This window comes from Bombina bombina, chromosome 11, assembly GCF_027579735.1.
Source record: "Bombina bombina isolate aBomBom1 chromosome 11, aBomBom1.pri, whole genome shotgun sequence".
NCBI classification, from domain to species: Eukaryota; Metazoa; Chordata; class Amphibia; order Anura; family Bombinatoridae; genus Bombina; species Bombina bombina.
In genome coordinates, this window is record NC_069509.1 from 53,749,500 (window position 1) to 53,771,399 (window position 21,900).

Here is a 21,900-nt window from a genome sequence, read left to right on the forward strand (position 1 = left end):
TCACTGTAGAGCAGTCTGGCTGAAAGCTAATGAGTCCCACTCACTGTAGAGCAGTCTAGCTGATAGTTAATGAGTCTCACTCACTGTAAAGCAGTGTAGCTGATAGTGAATGAGTCCCACTCACTGCACAGCAGTCTAGCTGATAGCGAATGAGTCCCACTCACTGTAGAGCAGTCTAACTGATAGTGAATGAGTCCCACTCACTATAGAGCAGTCTAGCTGATAGTGAATGAGTCCCACTCACTGTAGAGCAGTCTAGCTGATAGCGAATGAGTCCCACTCACTGTAGAGCAGTCTAGCTGATAGTGAATGAGTCCCACTCACTGTGGAGCAGTCTAGCTGATAGCTAGTGAGTCCCACTCACTGGGGAGCAGTCTAGCTAATATGTTCCACTCACAGTAGAGCAGTATAACTTATAACTATGAGTAGGGTTGCCACCTGTCCCTTAAAATACAGAAAACTTATAAGTTACACATGCTGCAGGGTGTGCAGGGAGGAATATGAATAGTGCTGTCCAGAAACAAAAATACATGTTCCTCCCTGCACACCCTGCAGCATGTGTAACTCATAAGTGTACAGGAATACATGGCTGAGGTGGCAACCCTAACTATGAGTCTCACACACTGCAGTCAGAGCATGAAGATATAAGTAAATACTTTTATTATATTTCTTTCCAATAAAGACTCAGCACTTCATGTTATATACATTTTTCAAGATGTAGATATCGATATTTGGCAAATATCGATATCTACATCTTGAAAAATGTATATTGGAAATACATGACATATAGACTTGGTAAAATTGAATTGAAGAGTGCATTCCAAACTGGATATCTTATCTATTATCTATGTTATCTATCATCGATCTTTCTATCATGTATCTATCAATCAATCTTATATATCTATTTATCATCTACCAATCTATCTATCAATCTATCTATCTATGTAAGACATATTGGCAATATTCTATACTTTTTTTTTATTATTGATGTTACAAAACTGTTTATTGTCTCTTTATAAAGTCCCACACAAGCACACTCATTGATAGCTTACAGGGAAGAAGCACTCATATTTATTTTTGCTGTGATGTCACCATATGCAGTTTAGTAAACATACGAACGACTGCCCATATCAGGAAACCCAAATTTCAAAACCCAAATTCAAACACTATTGCTTCAACTTAACAATAAAGTTACAAATATTTGAACGCATGGAAAAAAAAAAAATCATTCAGTGACGTCATTAGACTCCACCGCGGCGTGCTTACTCAGCCCGCCCCTTTGTACGGTGGCCGAGTGAGGACGGATCGGTCCTCCTCGGTTTCCGTTGCGTACTGGATATTAGAGGGAACATCTGGACTTGTGCAGGGAGGAGGTGGTGAGATTATATTGGGGGCACCTCACGGGGCTTTAAGAGTGTGACACATTTTATACCCACCGATATAAAATGAATAACGCCTAAGTTCCTGCTTAAAGGAATAGAGGAAGCAAACATCTTATTTCCAACCTATGAAATAATAACTCTTTGTCAAAATGTTATATAAGTCACTTTAAAAAGTTATGCACAACAGCTGAACATGAGTGACCTCAGCACATTATACTGCTGTGTCATTGATTAGTTGGTGCAAGTCTATCATTGGCAAACAGACAATCCAGAAATGATATAAAATAAAAAAAAAAGTTTATTTTTTTGCACTAGGTAATCTTGAAAAAGATATGTGTATAAAAAAAATAAATAAAAAAAATTATATATATATATAGTAAAGTCCCTATACGATGAAGTTTCATCCAGAAAGGAAGATGGTTTTTAAATTACAATGTCACACTTTGCAGATAATTGCCATATTGCTTCTGTTCTCTGTATTATCCTGTTATCCTGGGCATTATTCAAGTTATCACTTTGGATTGGTTGAGTGTGCTGCTGCCCCAGTGGTAGTTCTGCCCCTGGTTGAGCGCATGCCGGCAGCCAGACTAGAACTAATATGTAAATATGCTTGTGCACTCTTTCAGAGAATAGTGAAGAAAACACAGGCACAATGGTGTTTCTCAAAAAAAGAAATGGAGTGTTTTTATATGTGTGTAATTCTAATTTAACCTTTTAAAGCCGTTATTCCGTTCTATTCCGTCATAATTAGGCTGGGCTTTAAAGCCGTTATGACGGAATAGAACGTCATAGCTAACGGCTGTCCTGAAGCCTTCTGTGCTGTTAGGAACAGTTGTTCCGATGTAGACACTTTGACCCTGACACGAAAGGGTTAAAACCCCCTCCTGTTATCAGAATTGGGCTTTTCAATGCAGGGAATTATGTCACTTTAAACCGTGTTCTCTCTAGGACCTCTTTCAAGGGATATTCCGGTCATAATTTTAAATTCAAATAGATGAATTACATCTTTAAATAGAAACATATTTACAATATACATGTATTGGCAAAAACGCTTCTATTAAAAGTTACCACTGTTTTAGTTTTGGTATTTTTCAATGCACGTGCATGTGAAGCATAGCTAGATATTTTAAATACTACAGCTACTTAGAGAGCCAGTGGGGATTGTATCATGTCAACAATTAACAAACTGAGCCATTACCAGGTGGTACAAGCACATTAGTCTCACTGAGCAAGTATTGTGTTTAAATTGCTGGTGCACAATGCATACATAAATACACATTTGAAACAGCAATAGCTTTTATTAGAAGCATTTTTGCTAATATATGTATTTTACAAAAATGTTTCTATTCAGAACTTGAATGCACCCGTGTGGATTACAATTTTGGCTGGAATGTCCCTTTAATGGGCACACCACTCAGCTAAAGTTTAAAGTAAGAGTCAATCCTAGCGTTTTTCAAACGCTAGGATCTGGCTCCCAAGGGCGCCAAGCCGGATTTACCGCACAGCTATTGACTAAGAGGTGAAAACGTCGCCTCTCAAGCAATACAGCGATCTGCCGTGGGCTTCCTTAGCAGCTCAGAACGGTGATCGGTTGAAACAAATAAAGGAGCTTTCTACATGAAGTATCTTATACTTCATGAATGGAAGTCCCCTTTATTTGTTTGAATGGTCAATCCTAGCGTTTCAAAAAACGCTACCGTTGTCTTTCACTTTAAGCCAATATTAAGCTAAAACTAGTAAATATTGAATCTTTTTGATGTTTCACACGTTATCATTAAAGGGATAGGAAAATCAAAATTAAACTTGCAAGAATCAGAGCATATCATTTAAAACACTTTTAAATAACTTCTATTTTCAAATGTGCTTCGTTCTCTTGATACCCGTTGTTGAAAAAGAATACACACATATCCTACACTAGTGGGAGCTAACTGCTGATTGGTGCCTGCACACATTTGTCTCTTGTGATTGGCAGGCTAGATATGTTGATATGTTCATCCAGCTGCCAGTAGTGCAGAACTGTCCTTCAGCAAAGGATAACAAGAGAATGAAGCAAATAGAATAATAGAAGTAAACTGTAAAGTTGTTTAAAAATGTATGTTCTATCAAAATCATGAAAGAAAATGTTGGGGTGTCCTGTCCCTTTAAATACATTTGTTAAAATCAATGTGTGTTAAATCATGCAATTCATTTGTATTTTGGATAGCGTAAGTAACATTTATAAATCAGAGTATTAATATGCCTCCACTGGATACTTCATAATGCTATCCAGCTGGCAATATTTTTTATATTGTTAGAGAGCGACATTATTAAAGGGACAGTCTACCCCAGAAATGTTATTGTTTAAAAAGATACAGTATCTCACAAAAGTGAGTACACCCCTCACATTTTTGTAAATATTTTATTATATCTTTTCATGTGACAACACTGAAGAAATTTGTTACAATGTAAAGTTGTGAGTGTACAGCCTGTATAACAGTGTAAATTTGCTGTCCCCTCAAAATAACTCAACACACAGCCATTAATGACTAAACCGTTGGCAACAAAAGTGAGTACACTCCTAAGTGGAAATGTCCAAATTGGCAATATTTTGTGTGGCCACCATTATTTTCTAGCACTGCCTTAACCCTCTTGGGCATGGCATTTACCTGAGCTTCACAGGTTGCCACTGGAGTCCTCTTCCACTCCTCCATGATGACATCAAGGAGCTGGTGGATGTTAGAGACCTTGCGCTCCCCCACCTTCCGTTTTGAGGATGCCCCACAGATGCTCAATAGGGTTTAGGTCTGGAGACATGCTTGGCCAGTGCATCACCTTTCCCCTCAGCTTCTTTAGCAAGGCAGTGGTCGTCTTGGAGATGTGTTTGGGGTCATTATCATGTTGGAATACTGCCCTGCGGCCCAGTCTCCGAAGGGAAGGGATCATGCTCTGCTTCAGTATGTCACGGTACATGTTGGCATTCATGGTTCCCTCAATAAACTGTAGCTCCCCAGTGCCGGCAGCACTCATGCAGGCCCATACCATGACACTCCTACCACCATGCTTGACTGTAAGCAAGACACACTTGTCTTTGTAATCCTCACCTGGTTGCCGCCACCCACGCTTGACACTATCTGAACCAAATAAGTTTATCTTCGGACCACAGGACATGGTTCCAGTAATCCATGTACTTAGTCTGCTTGTCTTCAGCAAACTGTTTGCTGGCTTTCTTGTGCATCATCTTTAGAAGAGGCTTCCTTCTTGGACAGCAGCCATGCAGACCAATTTGTTGCAGTGTGCTGCGTATGGTCTGAGCACTGACAGGCTGACCCCCCCACCCCTTCAACCTCTGCAGCAATGCTGGCAGCACTCTTGCGTCTATTTCCCTAAGACAACCTCTGGATATGACGCTGAGCACATGCACTCAACTTTTTTGGACGACCATGGCGAGGCCTGTTCTGAGTGGAACCTGTCCTGTGAAACTGCTGTATGGTCTTGCCCACCGTGCTTCAGGGTCTTGGCAACCTTCTTTTAGCCTAGGCCATCTTTATGTAGAGCAACTATTCTTTTTTTCAGATCTTCAGAGAGTTCTTTGCCATGAGGTGCCATGTTGAACTTCCAGTGACCAGTATGAGAGTGTGTGAGAGCGATAACACCAAATTTAACACCCCTGCTCCCCATTCACACCTGAGACCTTGTAACACTAACAAGTCACATGACACCAGGGAGGGAAAATGGCTTATTGTGCCCAATTTGGAGATTTCCAATTAGGGGTGTACTCACTTTTGTTGCCAACGGTTTAGACATTAATGGCTGTGTGTTGAGTAATTTTGATGGGACAACAAATTTACACTGTTATACAGGCTTTACACTCACTACTTTACATTGTAGCAAAGTGTCATTTCTTGAGTGTTGTTACATGAAAAGATATAATAAAATATTTACAAAAATGTGAGGGGTGTACTCACTTTCGTGAGATACTGTAGATAATCCCTTTATTACCCATTCGCCAGTTTTGCATAACCAACACAGTGTTATCAAATATACTTTTAACCTCTGTGAGTACCTTGTATCTAAGGCTCTGCAAACTGCCCCCTTATTTTAGTTCTTTTGACAGACTTGCATTTTAGCCAATCAGTGCTGACTCCTAGGTAATTCCACGTGCGTGAGCACAATGTTATTTATATGGAACACATGAAATAACGCCCTCTAGCTGTGAAAAACTGTCAAAATGCCCTGAGATAAGAGGCGGCTTTTAAAGGATTAGAAATTAGCATATGAGCCATCTTAGGTTTAGCTTTCAACTAAGAATACCAAGAGAACAAAGCAAATTTGATGATAAAAGTACATTGGAAAGTTGTTTAAAATTGCATGCCCTATCTGAATCATGAAAGTTTAATTTTGACTAGACTGTCCCTTTAAAATAATCTGCTGTAACTGTTACATGGCTATATGCTCCGGTATCTCTGTAACAAGAAGTTAATAGCTCTGGATAATAATCATAATACTCTGCTGTCTTCTCTCTAACAAGGACATGAGTGACATTCGCCACTCTCTGCTGCGCCGTGATGCCCTCACTGCTGCAAAGGAGGTGCTGTACCATCTGGACATCTACTTCAGCAGTCAGTTGCAGACGGCACCAGTACCTCTGGTTGAGAAGGGACCCATCGAGCTACTTGAAGAATTTGTTTTCCAGGTTCCTAAAGATCGGGGATCTCATCCAAAGGTGCTTGTGATTTTCTAATCAGACCCTTCTTCTATGTTTGAAAGAAATCTTAAGTTATATAAATGATTTATGTCTATGTCTCTGATATATTGACTATCATATGCAAAATGTAATGGTGACATTGCACGTTTCTCCCCTTATGGCTTACTCTTCTAACACGATCTAACTCTGTGTTGTGCAGCGCCTCAGTTCCATGCAGGAGCTCCAGCTACTTGAGATTCTCTGCAGCTATTTCCAGGAACAGACGAAAGAGGCCGTCCGACAGGTCATCTTCTCCTCTCTCTTCAGTCCGCAAGGCAACAAAGCTGATGACCAACGCATGGCTCTTTTGGGGAAGCTGACATCTATGGCTGTTGCAATATGCAGGGTACCGGTTTTGGAGTGCGCAGCTTCCTGGCTACAGGTACCGAGACAAACTTGTGTTCCTATCACATTTCAAAAACAAAAGAAAAAAAATAAATCCCACTTGGCTTCATATTAAATCACATTATACTTTTGATACAGTTGAAAATGGGTTTGAAATTTATATTGTGCATCAAGATATGTTCTTGAATTAATTCTAAAGGGCATTAAACTCAATTTAATTTTCCTTAAAAAAAATAAAATGTAATTTTAGCAAAATTAAAAAAACTTTGCAATGCACGCCATTAGTTATTTCTAATTTTAATTAAATTAGTACGGTTTTCTCCCCAAGAGACGCTGGTGTGTGTATTCAGTGAAGTACAAAACCGTGACATTCCTGCATACTGATTGGTTAATATGTACGGACGCTTGTTTATATCTGCCCCAAACTGACCACAGGATAAAAGTAAGATAGACTTTCAAGAGGCTTTTCAATGGGGCCTACAAAACAATGCGCATTATATGACTGTTTGACATTCTTCTTTTAAGACACTTCTTTTGCTTTATAATGCTGTAAATAATTTCTTATGCATAAACAAGTGATTTAAATTAATTTATATGTGGTATATATTGGCTGTTAAACCTAAATTTTTACTTTCATGATTCAGATCGCAAATACAATTTAAAACAACTTTCAAATTTACTTCTATTATTTAATTTACTTCCTTCTCTTGTTATCCTTTGCTGAAAAGTTTATCTTAGCAAGCTAAGGAGCAGTAAATAACCTAGGTTTCATGTCCCTTTAAGCAATGTATACAAAATAATCCTTTTTTTTTTTTTTAACATTTAAAGGGACTTTATGCACTTTTTAGCTTAATATTTAGTTAAGGATATGCTTACATAAGGCTAGATTACGAGTTTTGCAGTATGAGTGAAAAAGCAGCATTAAGGCTCTTTTTGGTCGTAATGCAACATAACTACCACAGCTTTCAAAAAGTCCTTTTTCAATGGGACTTCCTTTGTGCCGGTATTACGAGTTTGCCTGGGAGGCCAAAAAGTGAGCGGTACAACCTAAAACTTCAAGATCCATACCGTAAACTGAAAGTCAGTAGTTATGAGTTTTACGCTACAAAGCTGTAACATAAAACTCATAACTAAAGTCCTAAAAAGTACACTAACACCCATAAACTACCTATTAACCCCTAAACCGCCGTACTCCCGCATCGCAAACACTAGTTAAATATTATTAACCCCTAATCTGCTGTCCCTAGCATCGCCGCCACCTACCTACATGTATTAACCCCTAATCTGCCGCCCCCACTATACTAAATTTATTAACCCCTAACACCAACTAACTTTAATGTAATTAAAATAAATCTAAATAAAACCTACTATTAATAACTAAATAATTCGTATTTAAAACTAAATACCTGTAAAATAAACCCTTAGATGGCTACAATATAACTAATAGTTACATTGTAGCTATCTTAGGTTTTATTTTTATTTCACAGGCAAGTTTGTATTTATTTTAACTAGGTAGAATAGTTACTAAATAGTTATTAACTATTTACTAACTACCTAGCTAAAATAAATACAAATTTACCTGTAAAAAAAAAACCTAACCTGTCTTACACTAACACCTAACCTTACACTACAATTGAATAAATTACATTAATTAAATACAATTAACTAAATTACAAAAAAAAACCACACTAAATTACACGAAATAAAAAAAAAGAAATTATCAGATATTTAAACTAATTACACCTAATCTAATAGCCCTATCAAAATAAAAAAGCCCCCCCCCAAAATAACCCCCCCCCCCCAGTTTAAACTAAATTACCAATAGCTCTTAAAAGGGCCTTTTGCGGGCATTGCCCCAAATAAATAAGCTCTTTAACCTGTAAAAAAAAAAAAAAATACAAACAACCCCCAACAGTAAAACCCACCACCCACACAACCAACTCCCCAAATAAAATCCTAACTAAAAAACCTAAGCTCCCCATTGCCCTGAAAAGGGCATTTGGATGGGCATTGCCCTTAAAAGGGCATTTAGCTCTTTTTCCGCCCAAACCCTAATCTAAAAAATAAAACCCACCCAATAAACCCTTAAAAAAACCTAACACTAACCCCCGAAGATCCACTTACAGTTTCTGAAGACCCGACCGACATCCATCCTCAACGAAGCCGGCAGAAGTCCTCATCTAACCGGGCAGTAGTCTTTATCCAGACGGCATCTATCTTCATCCATCCGGCGCGGAGCGGGTCCATCTTCAAGATGTCCGTCGCGGATCATCCTCTTCAATCGACATCTTCTTCAACAATGAATTCTCCTTTAAATGACGTCATCCAAGATGGCGTCCCTTGAATTCCGATTGGCTGATAGAATTCTATCAGCCAATCGGAATTTAAGGGACGTCATCTTGGATGACGTCATTTAAAGGAGAATTCATTGTTCAAGAAGACGTCGATTGAAGAGGATGTTCTGCGCCGGATGTCTTGAAGATGGACCCGCGCAGGATGGATGAAGATAGAAGATGCCGTCTGGATGAAGACTTCTGCCGCTTCGTTGAGAACTTCTGCCGGCTTCGTTGAGGATGGATGTCGGGTCTTTAAAAACTGTAAGTGGATCTTCGGGGGTTAGTGTTAGGCTTTTTAAGGGTTTATTGGGTGGGTTTTATTTTTTGATTAGGCTTTTTGTTGTGGAAAAAGAGCTAAATGCCCTTTTAAGGGCAATGCCCATCCAAATGCCCTTTTCAGGGCAATGGGGAACGTAGGTTTTTTAGTTAGGATTTTATTTGGGGGTTGGTTGTGTGGGTGGTGGGTTTTACTGTTGGGGGGTTGTTTGTTTGTTTTTTACAGGTAAAAGAGCTGATTTCTTTGGGGCAATGCCAGTTTAGTTTAGGCCAGGGTTTTTTTTATTTTGGGGGGGGGCTTTTTTATTTTGATAGGGCTATTAGATTAGGTGTAATTAGTTTAAATATCTGATAATTTCTTTTTTTATTTTGTGTAATTTAGTGGGTTTTTTTTTAATTTAGTTAATTGTATTTAATGTAATTTATTTAATTGTAGTGTAGTGTTAGGTGTTAGTGTAAGACAGGTTAGGTTTTATTTTACAGGTAAATTTGTATTTATTTTAGCTAGGTAGTTAGTAAATAGTTAATAACTATTTACTAACTATTATACCTAGCTAAAATAAATACAAACTTGCCTGTGAAATAAAACCTAAGATAGCTACAATGTAACTATTAGTTATATTGTAGCTATCTTAGGGTTTATTTTATAGGTAAGTATTTAGTTTTAAATAGGAATTATTTAGTTATTAATAGGTTTTATTTAGAGTTATTTTAATTACATTAAAGTTAGTGGGGGTTAGGATTAGACTTAGGGTTAGAGGTTAATAAATTTAGTATAGTGGCAGGACGTTGGGGGCGGCAGATTAGGGGTTAATAAGTGTAAGTAGGTTGCGGCGATGTTGGGGGCAGCAGATTAGGGGTTAATAAGTATAATGTAGGTGTCGGCGATGTCGGGGGCGGCAGATAAGGGGTTAATAACTGTAGGCAGGCGTTGGCGATGTCGGGGGCAGCAGATTAGGGGTGTTTAGACTCGGGGTTTGTGTTAGGTGTAAACATAAATTTTCTTTTCCCATAGGAATCAATGGGGCTGCGTTACGGAGCTTTACGCTCCTTTATTGCAGGTGTTAGGCTTTTTTTCAGCCGGCTCTCCCCATTGATGTCTATGGGGAAATCGTGCACGAACACGTAAAACCAGCTTACCGCAGCATTGGTATTGGAGTGCGGTATGGAGCTCACTTCTTGCCTGCAAACGCCGGGTTTTTGTAAACCTGTAATACCAGCGCTGTAGGTAAGTGAGCGGTGACAATAACTTGCAAGTTAGTACCGAGCAGCTCTTACCGCAAAATTCGTAATCTAGCCGATAGCTCTTTGTCAGAAAGCTGAAACGTTTGCATGTGTTTAAATTTTAAATCTAATGTTGCAGTTTTTGCCAGCTCTTTCCCAGCCCTTTAAGCTCTAAAGTATACGATCGTATCCTGCTCTACACCATCCCCTGCCCCCTCCCTTGCTGCTTATCTGAAGTGAGCAAGTGTGTGATCCCTGTTACATCCGCCTATTGTAAGGAGCGCAATAAAAAGCTCATTCACAATAGAGCTGTTAGATACCTCTAATAAGTGCAGTGTTTTTAGCTTCAGTTTTTAGATTTATAACATCCTCCCCCATCAGTACACTCTGCTGTGCCGGTGTAGTGTCGAAATCTGCGACCCGACGGAATGTGCGACTGTGACGTCACACATTCCTCAGCGTACCTGTGACTGGTTGACCACCAATCACCTGCTAGAGATACCTCCTTCGTCACGGTCGCACATTCTGTTGGGTCTCCAACTTGCACTACTGTCACTAAGCGACATACGCATTGAAGGCATTCGAGTGCTCACATTGATCCGGGTGGGAAAATTCTACAAGCAAAGGAGCTTCACTATTGTGCTCTTTTATTTCCTTAACTAAAGCAACTTCTCTCTAAAGCACTACACCGGAGGCAGAGTGAAGATGTTGCTTGTGTATGAGGGGGACATAAAGACCTATTGCACAGAGACATCTTTTAAAGGGTCATGAAACCCACGATTGTTTGTACTCCCAAAAACAGGCTAAAAAGACTTCTCTACCTTGTCATCTGTTTCTGAACCAAATTACTCTCTCTTAGAGCTTTCTCGGGCTCCACCCTATGCACTTATTGTCTCTGTAAATGGCTCATTCTCGCCATCTTCATCACACTCATTTTGTGTATATTTTATTTACACCCTTCCCTATCTTCAGCTTCTATTGGGCAGCCCTCAATATTAGATATTTCTATTTCAATCTCTCTGCATATTTCTGGGTTCACGTCCTCCGTCTCTACTACACACATCTACTTTCTCGTGTCGCCTTCTCCCCTTGCACTCAGTCACCAGGCAGCTCTCTGTGCTATAGGTCTTTATGTCACCCTCATACACAAGCAACATCTTCACTCTGCCTCTGGTGTAGTGCTTTAGAGATAAGTTGCTTTAGGACAATAAAACAGCACAACGCAATAGTGAAGCTCCTTTGCTTGTATAATTTTTCCACCCGGATCAATGTGAGCACTCGGATACCTTCAATGCGTAGGTCGCTTAGTGACAGTAGTGTGAGTCAGGCGACCCAACGGAATGTTCGACCGTGACAAAGGAGGTGTCTCTAGCAGGTGATTGGTGGTCAACCAGTCACGTGTGCGCTGAGGAATGTGGTCTCGTCGCGGTTGCACATTCCGTCTGGTCGCAGATTTCGACACTACACCGGTGTTCTATCAGATTCTGCTTCTTTATCAGAATCTGCTTCCTCTTACTGCGCATGCTCTGTATGACGTAATTGCACTCCACATATGGTAAATAGGAATGTGTGGAATGCGATTATGTCAATCAGCAACATGCACAATCAGAGGTAGCAGATTCTGACTTGGAAGCTGTAGTGTTGGATTTTGCTGCCCAAACAAATGCGCTTGCTTGTCACTGTGAGGAGGATAAAGGCTACAATGACAGAGTGTCCTTCATACAGTGTGTGTATATATATATATATATATATATATATATATATATATATATATATATATATATATATATATATATATATTCTCACTATCGTGTCACATTGAATTTCTGGCTCCTCCTTGAGTCTCCTCCTAGCGTTGTTCTTTAAAGTGGAATTATATACTGACTGAGGTTACACACATTCTCCCTCCCCCTTCCCTCATCCCAGGCTTCATCCACACACTGTCTCTTTTTAGATTTATCCTCCTCACAGTGACAAGCAATCTAACAGCGCATGTGCGCATTTGTTTGGGCAGCAAAATACGACATTACAGCTTCCGAGTCAGAATCTGCTCCCTCTGACTGCGCATGTTGTTGATTGACATAATCGCATTCCACACATTACTATTTAACATATGTGGAGTGTAATTACGTCATACAGAGCATGCGCAGTCAGAGGGAGCAGATTCTGACAAAGGAGCAGAATCTGATAGAACACCTGCTGCTCTCTCCCCTGCAAATATGGACACACGGACTTGCAGCAGTGAAGGAGAAAGTGAAAGCTAAATCTCAAATCCCTTCCTGACAGCCTACTAGTAAGGGGGGCAAAAGAAACTTCTCTCTGGAAGAGAATAGATTTATTAGAACACTAATGTCTTCTGAGATCCTGAAAGCAATAAATTAAATCCTAACAGCTGAAATCTGACACTGGACAGCCTTCTATCGACACAATGGCACTTCAGGAATACAACCGTCAGTCTCCTTGTTTCTGAAGCAGGGTGTCAGGATTCAGCTGTTAGGATTTAACTTATTGCTTTCAGGATCTCATAAGATATTAGTCTTCTAATAAATCTATTCACTGCCAGATAGAAGTTTCCTTCGGCTCCGTTACTAGAAGGCTGTCGGGAAAGGATTTTAGATGTTGGCTTTCACTTTCTCATTCACTGCTGCTGCTGCAAGTCCGTGTGTCCATATTTGCATAAGATATATGATTGGAAGGTAAGCGTGCTAATTTCAAGCACAGCTCAGCCCTTTCATTGGGGAGTGCCAGCATTGTGGGGAATAAACACAGAAGCCAGAAATAAAATGGTAAATTTCTCATAGTTTACTGTTTGCAACTTTTATTGCATATGTGACAATTTTCTCTTTACATCATTTACTATCTGTATATAGAAACTTGTAAGCAGACTGTACTGGCCCTTTAAAGCTGTTATATTGTTCAAATTAATTTGCATTGTTTAGAGTTCATGGGCACATTCCTTATGTTATGTCCTTTGCTGTAACTGAGCTCCTGCACTGATCAAGCAGTGGTGTAGCGTGTTTTAGGGTCGGTGTTCTGAAGCACTCCAGCTTCTCCTGAGTTAGTGGGAACCCCCCCCCCCCCCACCAACACCAGAATTTTAAAATTTAAATAAACAGGTAAAAGAAATCATGAAAAAACATTACAATTTTGTTGTTGTTGCTATACATAATTCAATCTTTTGTCCCTTTAAACAAGACTGTATCACAAGTAGGGCAACTGTTTTATTACATAACTAACTAACATTTACACCTGACATTATAAACGGTTTCTTAGAGTAAAACAAAAAACAAAACTCTCAGATCTACAATAAGTCCAAATGTGCTTTAATGTTTTTATTCCTGTTCTTTAACTTGTTACTTACAGTATTTTTGTAATGCGTTACCTTGTTGCAAATGGCTCAGTTTGATGCAGGTAAAAAAGGTAGACATGAATAGTCTTCGTTAGTGAAACAAATGTAAAAAAAGGAACTTGATTCATTTGAAAAGAAAAAAAAAGAATCGCATACATTTCTGTACTTGTACATATATTAGTGTGTTGCACATTTTCTAATAAATCTGGTGCCAGAACGAACCAAATATAATTGTTAGAGGGTGTGTGTTACCGTACATGCAAATGCAGCTGTGAGCTTCCTTTTAAAATTGAATAAACTTTAGTAAAATAAATAATCTGCTTGGAGCGACTATGAGCAACCTGCTGTCCCACTGCAGAACAAGTTTAAAGGGACAATCTAGTGAAAATTAAACTTTCATGATTCAGATAGGGTATGTCATTTTAAACAACTTTCAATTTTACTTTTATCATCAAATTTGCTTTGATCTCTTGGTATTCTTAGTTGAAAGCTAAACCTAGGTAGGCTCATATGCTAATTTCTAAGCCCTTGAAGGCCACCTCTTATCTGAATGCATTTGACAGTTTTCAAAGTTAGAGGGCGTTAGTTCATGTTTGCCATAGATAACATTGTGCTCATGCCCATGGAGTTACTTGTGAGAGCACTGATTGGCTAAAATGCAAGTCAAAAGAACTGAGATAAGGGGGCAGTCTGCAAAGCCTTAGATACAAGGTAATCACAGTGGTAAATAGTATATTATAACCGTGTTGGTTGTGCAAAACTGGGGAACGGGTAATAAAGGGATTATCTATGTTTTTAAACAATACACATTCTGGAGTAGACTGTCCCTTTAATGTTATCCAAGAAGCCTTGGCTGAGTACTAATTTTAATATTGCGCTGCTTTCTCTCCAGCGGACACCAGCAGTATACTGTGTGCGTTTGGCAAAAGCTCTGGTGGATGATTACTGCGGCCTGGTAACCGGCTCTATTCAAACCCTGAAACAGATCATCAGCGTTAGTCCTCGCTTCTGCTGCCAGTTTATCACTGCTGTCACTGTCCTATATGACATGTCTACAGGTGAGTGATCTCCTTTTTCACATCTGCAATGTGTTTAACAGGTACACAAGGACGAAAAAGGTAAATCTGCAATCAGCATAAATAACAATAAGGGCACAGTAATACTTTGCAGTTTTGTATAAAATGTTACATAAGCTATCCAAAGAACAAATTAATGGCTCAATTCAACATAAATTGATTTAAAGGGACATAATACCCAAATGTTGAAACACTTGAAAGTGATGCAGCATAGCTGTAAAAAGCTGACTTGAAAATATCACCTGAACATCTTTATGTAAAAAATAAAGAAATTTTACCTCTAAATGTATTCACAGCTCATTGTAAAGGACTTTAAACAGCAAATCAGTATGCCTGTCCCGGGACCTGCAAGGGAGCGTGCCTCATGCACACTCATGTTATTTCCCTATTCAGTTTAAGGAAGTTTACTATGAAATCTCATGAGATCACAGTAAAAGAGTTCATGACCTCAGCACTGCTGATGCTGATTGGCTGCTGTTCATTTCTTGCTTTTTTATTTTTTTACCTGCAGCTGGGAAGTGACTGAAAGATAACTTTTTTACAGAATACTTACTCTGCTGAGCTGAGGAAGGTGTGAGGTAAAATATCTTCCTTTTTTACATAGAGATTCTCAGGTGATATTTTCCTGTCCGCTTTTTTACAGTTATTATGTCCCTTTAATATTAATTTGTGCAACAAACATTGAAATCATTTAATATTTGCTCTTTGATCTTAAAATAGCCTTAGCCAGGTGGTCAGTCAAATCAGATGAGTGGTGTGCCCATTAAATAGGTTCTGGGGAGAACGCTGACTTTTTTTTAATATTATAGCATAAAGGTAATTTTTAATTACAGGCACTTCTGATAAGCAAATTATAGCCATAGAAAAGAACAATAACAATAGTTAAAATCCGTATTGAGATGCTGAGACATTGCTCTGCAATATGATGGGCGTTTATCACTGAAGAATTAAAAAGGCTGCAGTTATGTTTGCTGATTATTGGGCGCTGGATACATTAATACCATCAAATAAATATCTCCTTTCTGTTCCCACAGAAGAGCTGCTGCCTCCTCATGATCTCCTTGAGATGATTGTTTCATGGGTATTCGATGATCCACGACTTATCCTTGTCACTTTCCTTAACACCCCAATCACAGCCAACCTGCCCCTGGGCTTTCTTGACTTTTCCCCACTCATGGGCCTGGTGCGTTGGTGCGTGACATCGCCTTTAGCCTACAGACGCAAGCAGAAAGCAGCCGGAGGGGGGCACCAAGGGGATAACCAAGGTCTTTACTCAAAGCTCCATCTTAGTGTCTTGCAAGGTCTGATGGTGCTTCAGACGCACCTGACAGAGAAAAGCTTGTATGGGCGATTGGCGCTGTTGTTGTTTGAACAATTTGTTCCTCTTGTGGAGGAGCTCGGACAGCTCTGCGAGGAGCTTAACCCTCTCAATGCTGAGCAAGAGATGGAGCTGGCACTAGATAGATTAGCACAAGCACTGCAAGTCTCCATGGCTACAGGGGCATTGCTGTGCACTCGTGGTAAGTGTTCAACAAAGATTGAAAGCCTACAGCTATTCTTTTATTATTTCAATTGAAAAAATAGATTAAAACAGCCACAATCACCCTAGCATTTGGGAATTTTTAAACTATTGAATCACTGCATACTTATTCACATCATCTTAAAGGGACATTGTACACTAGATTTTCCTTTGACTTATTTTTTTTGTAGATGATCCATTTATATAGCCCATCTGGGAGTGTTTTTTAAAAAAATGTATAGTTTTGCTTATTTTTAAATAACATTTGTGCAGATTTTCAGACTCCTAACCAAGCCCCAAATATTTAGATGTATACTGATGTCTACAGACGCCTGGTTTTGTAATGGGTCTTTTCATATGGGGAGGAGTGTCTGCTTGTCTTGGCTTTCCCCTCCCCTTTCCGTGGGTGTCCCAGCCTAACCTCATCAACAGTGCTAAACTGGGAGCTTCTAAGTACGTTTTTAAAAGGTTTTATACTGGATTTCAGTTATATGAAAACTGGTCTATACAGTCCCTTTAAACTTCATTTGTGTTAAAAAGCTTGTGGTCTGTGGCCAGCTAGATACACTTTTCAGTTTGCAGTATTGTTAATACTACAATCTGATTTTGATACTTGAAAGCTTTTTCCTAAAAAATCTCATCTCATGAGAAAACAGATCCTTACCTCATCCAGACATTTACAGTAACATTGATTAGTATAATTTTATTACATTTAGGGTGTCTGTGTATGTATGTGTGTTTATTTTAAAAGGGATATTAAAATACTAGATATATATAATGTATTCGAACCAAAGATAAGCCCAAGAATAGTATGCAGATATATTTTTAAAGTTATATTGGTTGTTTAAATATAGAAGAAATAGGTATAATGTTTTTGTTTCTATAAAGAAACGGGTGATGCTTTTTAAACAGGGAATATAGAATAGTGCAAAACGTGTTTATTTAATAATAATAATGTTATACCAGATGCAATCTCTGATATAGGCAATTTAACTTTAAAATGTATCCAAGAATCATTACAAAACACAGTTCCTGTCTGTATCTAGCTGGTTATCTGTAATGTAATTCAAAATGAAATTTGAAGCACAATATTAGATTAAAGGGACATTTAAAGTCCAGGGGTCAATCACATAGTTATTATATGCAAGCAATATAAGCAATGCTTCAACAATTTTGGGCATTTTATTTTTGCATTTTTTATGTCCTAACACAATGTCTAGATCAGGGGTCAACAAATTGAGTCAATAAGAATATTTTGGAGCCAGGCAGTGGTATTTATAATTGATATATGGAAAATAACCCAAAAAGTAGGAGCCATGGGTGAAATTCTAGGAGCCTGTGGTTCAATGGTGCTGGGTTTGTTGAGTCCTGGTCTAGATAATGGTACATCTATAACTGGCTCTGATATTTTATTTTAAATTACATTTTTCAAATTCTTACAGTTTTTGAATGACTAGATTTGGGTTTTATTTCTACATCTACTGTAAACCCTGAAAATTAAAGTAAATAATATTATTTTGTTGAGACATTAGTATTAATGCCAAACTCTGCACAACATAAAGGAGAAATATGTTTATAAATACATGATTATGTTGGACTAAAGATAGACTATTCTAATGGATCCCCCTTCATTTGCAGATGACCTCCGGACCCTGTGTGCGAGGCTTCCCCACAACAAGTGAGTCAGACGTTGTGCCTGTATAGTGACTACAGATTATTTTTGCTAGTCTCTCTTCTAATGACATTGATCTGCAAAACATTGCAGCTCATGGTTATATTTTTATTGTGAAGGTTAGAACCTTGCACCATTTAACTTTGTTTTTTCCTTTATACATTTCAGCCTCATGCAGCTGGTGATATCCGGTCCTGTGCAACCTCAGCCTGCCCACCCATCTCTTCCCCCTGGCTACTATCCCCACATCCACACTCCACCACTCGCGTTCTCTTCAATCCCAGCCTTACCTACTCATCCGGCCTTGCCCACACATCCGGCCTTGCCCACTCATGCAGCCCTCCCTGGGCACCCAGTTCAGACATTCATGCCCGGAATGGCCTTCCCTTTTCGGCCGATGCGTTGAATCACCAGCCCTATCTACAGTGTTAGACTTTCAACCTTGCGCCTCTTGAGTAAGGAACGGTGCTATCCAGGGATGCTAAAGAGCACTGCAGCACAGAGCACAATGCCGGAGATCTCCACAGAAGAGAGGGTATGAGAGCCCCTCTAATGCCCAAAAGGACTGGTGCTGAAGGGCATAATGACTAGCTAACTGGTGGCCCCTTTCTTGCCAGAAACAGAAACCTACATTGATCTTAAAATGATTAAGTTGTCTTAAATGGCAAATGCGTTTTTAGAGGAGGAATACTGTTATTAAATTATTATTTTGTAATCCAAGATGACCTCTCTATAGGAGCATGATAGTGTAATAATACAATCTAATATATTTCATTGCACAGTCACTCACAAAATTGTGCTTGTGCTACACTCCCTAGAGATGCCAAAAAGCAAATTCTGTAATGTGCAAATGCTGCAAATCAAATAGCAGGTATAGGCAATTTGCAGCACTTAAAAAACTTGTTACAGATTTTGCTTTTCGGCTTCTCTGGGAAGTGCGGGACAGAAGACATTTTTTACACAAACTAAGTGGTGTTTAATGTCCCTTAAACACAGGCAGTGTTCCCTCTTAAGGCCACATTTTGTGAGTGGCCCTGCAGTGAAACCGTTAATTAGGAAACCGCACCCTGCAGTTAGCAAACAATGCAGACTCCCTTATTAAAGTGACAGTAAAGTCATAATTAGACATTTATGATTTAGACAGAACATACAATTTTAAACAACTTCCTAACTTCTATTATTTAATTTGCTACCTTGTTATCCTTTGCTGAAAGGTTTATCTAGGTAAGCTCAGGAGCAGCAAAGAACCTAGGTTCTAGCTGCTGATTGGTGGCTGCATATATATATATATATATATATATATATATATATACTGATGGTCATTAGCTCACCCATGTGTTCAGTTAGAAACCAGTAGTGCATTGCTGCTCCTTCAACAAATGATACCAAGAGAATGAAGCAAATTTGATAATAGAAGTAATCTGGAAAATGTTACGTTCTACCTAAATCATGAAAAGGGTTTTATGTCACTTTTTTAACTGCAGGGCCGCTCACAAAATGTTGCCTTAGAGGGAACACTGATTACAGACTATGTCCTGCTCAGTACCAGTGCACACGGTGTGAGAACGTATCTGTGTTTAGCCCTTTGTGGGTGTTAAACAGATTTATCTTAGAACATCTGTGCAATAATACATTTCCCAAACAAATGACAGTGCTTATGGGCAGACATTTCCACTAGCGCTACTAAGAATTTGCGGCAAAAGAGAGAAATTAGACATTTTCTTATATTTAACATTGGATAGACCGGTAACATTTTCTGCTGATTAGTGAGCTGTTCTATTTTATTTTATTATTACACTAGCACGCCCCTTTAAAATATTTTCCCTATAGGCCCAATGGCTGGCTGTACTCTGGGCAACCATTCATTTCATAAGAGTAAGAAGCATGCGCTTAAATTTACAGGAGTAATCCCTTAAAGGGATAATCTGGTAATAGTATCAAGATTAGATCAAGAGGTTTCTGTTGTGGTATTCTGGCAGTAAAGGGGATTAAATAAAAAAAATATTTATGATAAAATGAGGAAACCCTGTCAAGAACTGTGGTTAATCACATTAACAAAAAAAACCCAAACACTGAATATTTGTATGAATTTTTTTTTTATAAAAAAAAAATAAAACTTAGAAAGTTATAAGCTATTATTTTTTATATTCTGGAGAACCTACATATTCAATTCATGACGTGGCAAATAAAGCTTATGAGACGAGTGTTTTATTTTTAGTATATTTACACAATATTCTAAACGTATTGGGGCCCATCTATCAAGCTCCGAACGAAGCTTGAAGGCCCATGTTTCTGGCGAGTCTTCAGACTCGCCAGAAACACAAGTTATGGAGCAGCGGTCTAAAGACCACTGCTCCATAACCCTGTCTGCCTGCTCTGATGAGGCGGACAGGAATCGGCGGAAATCAACCCAATCGGGTACGATCGGGTTGATTGACACCCCCCTGCTGGTGGCCGATTGGCCGCGAGTCTGCAGGGGGGGGCGTTGCACCAGCAGCTCACAAGAGCTGCTGGTGCAATGCTGAATACGGAGAGCGTATTGCTCTCCGCATTCAGCGATGTCTGTCGGACCTGATCTGCAGTGTCGGTTCAGGTCCGACAGACATATGATAAATAGGCCCCGTAGGGTGATTTGCCCTTAAAGGGACAGTCTCTACTAAAATTGTTCATGTTTAAAAATATAGATAACGCCTTTACTACCAATTCCCTAGCTGTGCACAACCAACATTGATATATTAATATACTTAATAACATTTAATCCTCTAAATGTATGCCTGTTTCTAAGCCACTATAGGCAGCCTCTTAATCACATGCTTTTTTATTTGCTTTTCACAACATGAGCCTGCTAGTTAATGTGGGTTATAAAGATAGCATTGTGCTCACACCCAAGGACAACACAACACAATGCAAGTCAATAAATATAAAGTCATGTGATCAGGGGGCTGGAAGAAGGTTCCTAGATACAAGGCAATGACAGAGGTAAAAAGTACATTAATATAACAGTGTTGGTTGTGCAAAACTGGGGAATGGGTAATAATGGATTATCTATCTTTAAAAACAATAAAAATTATATTGTAGACTGACCTTTAAATGGACATTACTGTAAAACTTTTCTTATATCATGCGTATAAAAAGGAGCAGAATTTACATTTGTCAAAAATATGTTTTTTGCCTGAATGTTAAAGGAACACTAAAGTCAAACTTAAACTTTCATGATTCAGACACAATTTTAGAAAACTTGTCAATTCACTCCCATTATCCAAATACGCACAAGCTGCTACTGAGCATGTGCAAGATTCACAGAATACCTGTGTATGCATTTGCTGATGCCTGTCACATGATGCAGTGGGAAGGAAAATAAAACGAAGTGCCTCTGTTTTACTGGTGGAGAGGGACAGACACGCCTCTGCAGCTATGACAAGAAAATATTGGGGTTTTTTCAACACAAGAACATGAGCTTTTAAAAATTCTGATAACATTTTGAAATGCCCTTTTTAGATGAAACCGAAAAATAAATGACCACAAGCTTTCTTTAGTAAACAACTGGCTAGTAAGTTTTTCTCAGGAGACTGATTCTTTTGATGGCCACATTACTAAGGGCAACATTTATCAAAGTGAGAATAAGGAAACTCCCACGTTTGTCGTCAAAAAAAACCCCTCACAAATGATATCACCATATATATGAGAGGTTATGTTCCAGCTTTTCATATGTGCAAACAAATTGACTCATGATCATTCACAAGTCTTTAATAAATGCAAATAAGTTGTCTGAAAAGGCCTTATTCTTGTATTAATCTTTATTGGTATTTTAAAATGCCCGTCTATATTCGCAGTTCTCATGAAAAGTGATGCATGTAATATTCACTGAATCTCGCCAATTTGTAGTTGCGAGGTAGTGAAAGGTGAATGAACGATATTGTTGTTTGGAAGGAAAATGGAAAAATGTATTTTTCTTGCTGTAATGGCTGTATTTAGGGTTAGAAATCTCCCACAACAAG

At 38.8% G+C, this 21,900-nt stretch overlaps 1 protein-coding gene across 2 annotated transcripts; it reads left to right on the forward strand.

The window, feature by feature from the left end:
• Positions 1 to 1,274: 1,274 nt before the first annotated feature.
• On the forward strand, positions 1,275 to 20,105 carry INTS15 (integrator complex subunit 15). Of its 2 annotated transcripts, none has more exons than XM_053695149.1 (7): positions 1,275 to 1,376; positions 5,890 to 6,084; positions 6,266 to 6,487; positions 14,528 to 14,693; positions 15,746 to 16,231; positions 17,869 to 17,908; positions 18,071 to 20,105. In XM_053695149.1, exons 2-7 carry the CDS (start codon positions 5,893 to 5,895, stop codon positions 18,306 to 18,308), a joined length of 1,344 nt encoding a protein of 447 aa, XP_053551124.1. In that variant the 5' UTR covers positions 1,275 to 1,376; positions 5,890 to 5,892; the 3' UTR covers positions 18,309 to 20,105. The 2 variants fall into 2 exon arrangements, with proteins under 2 accessions (XP_053551124.1, XP_053551126.1); XM_053695151.1 differs by having other exon boundaries at positions 1,275 to 1,373.
• Positions 20,106 to 21,900: the final 1,795 nt, after the last annotated feature.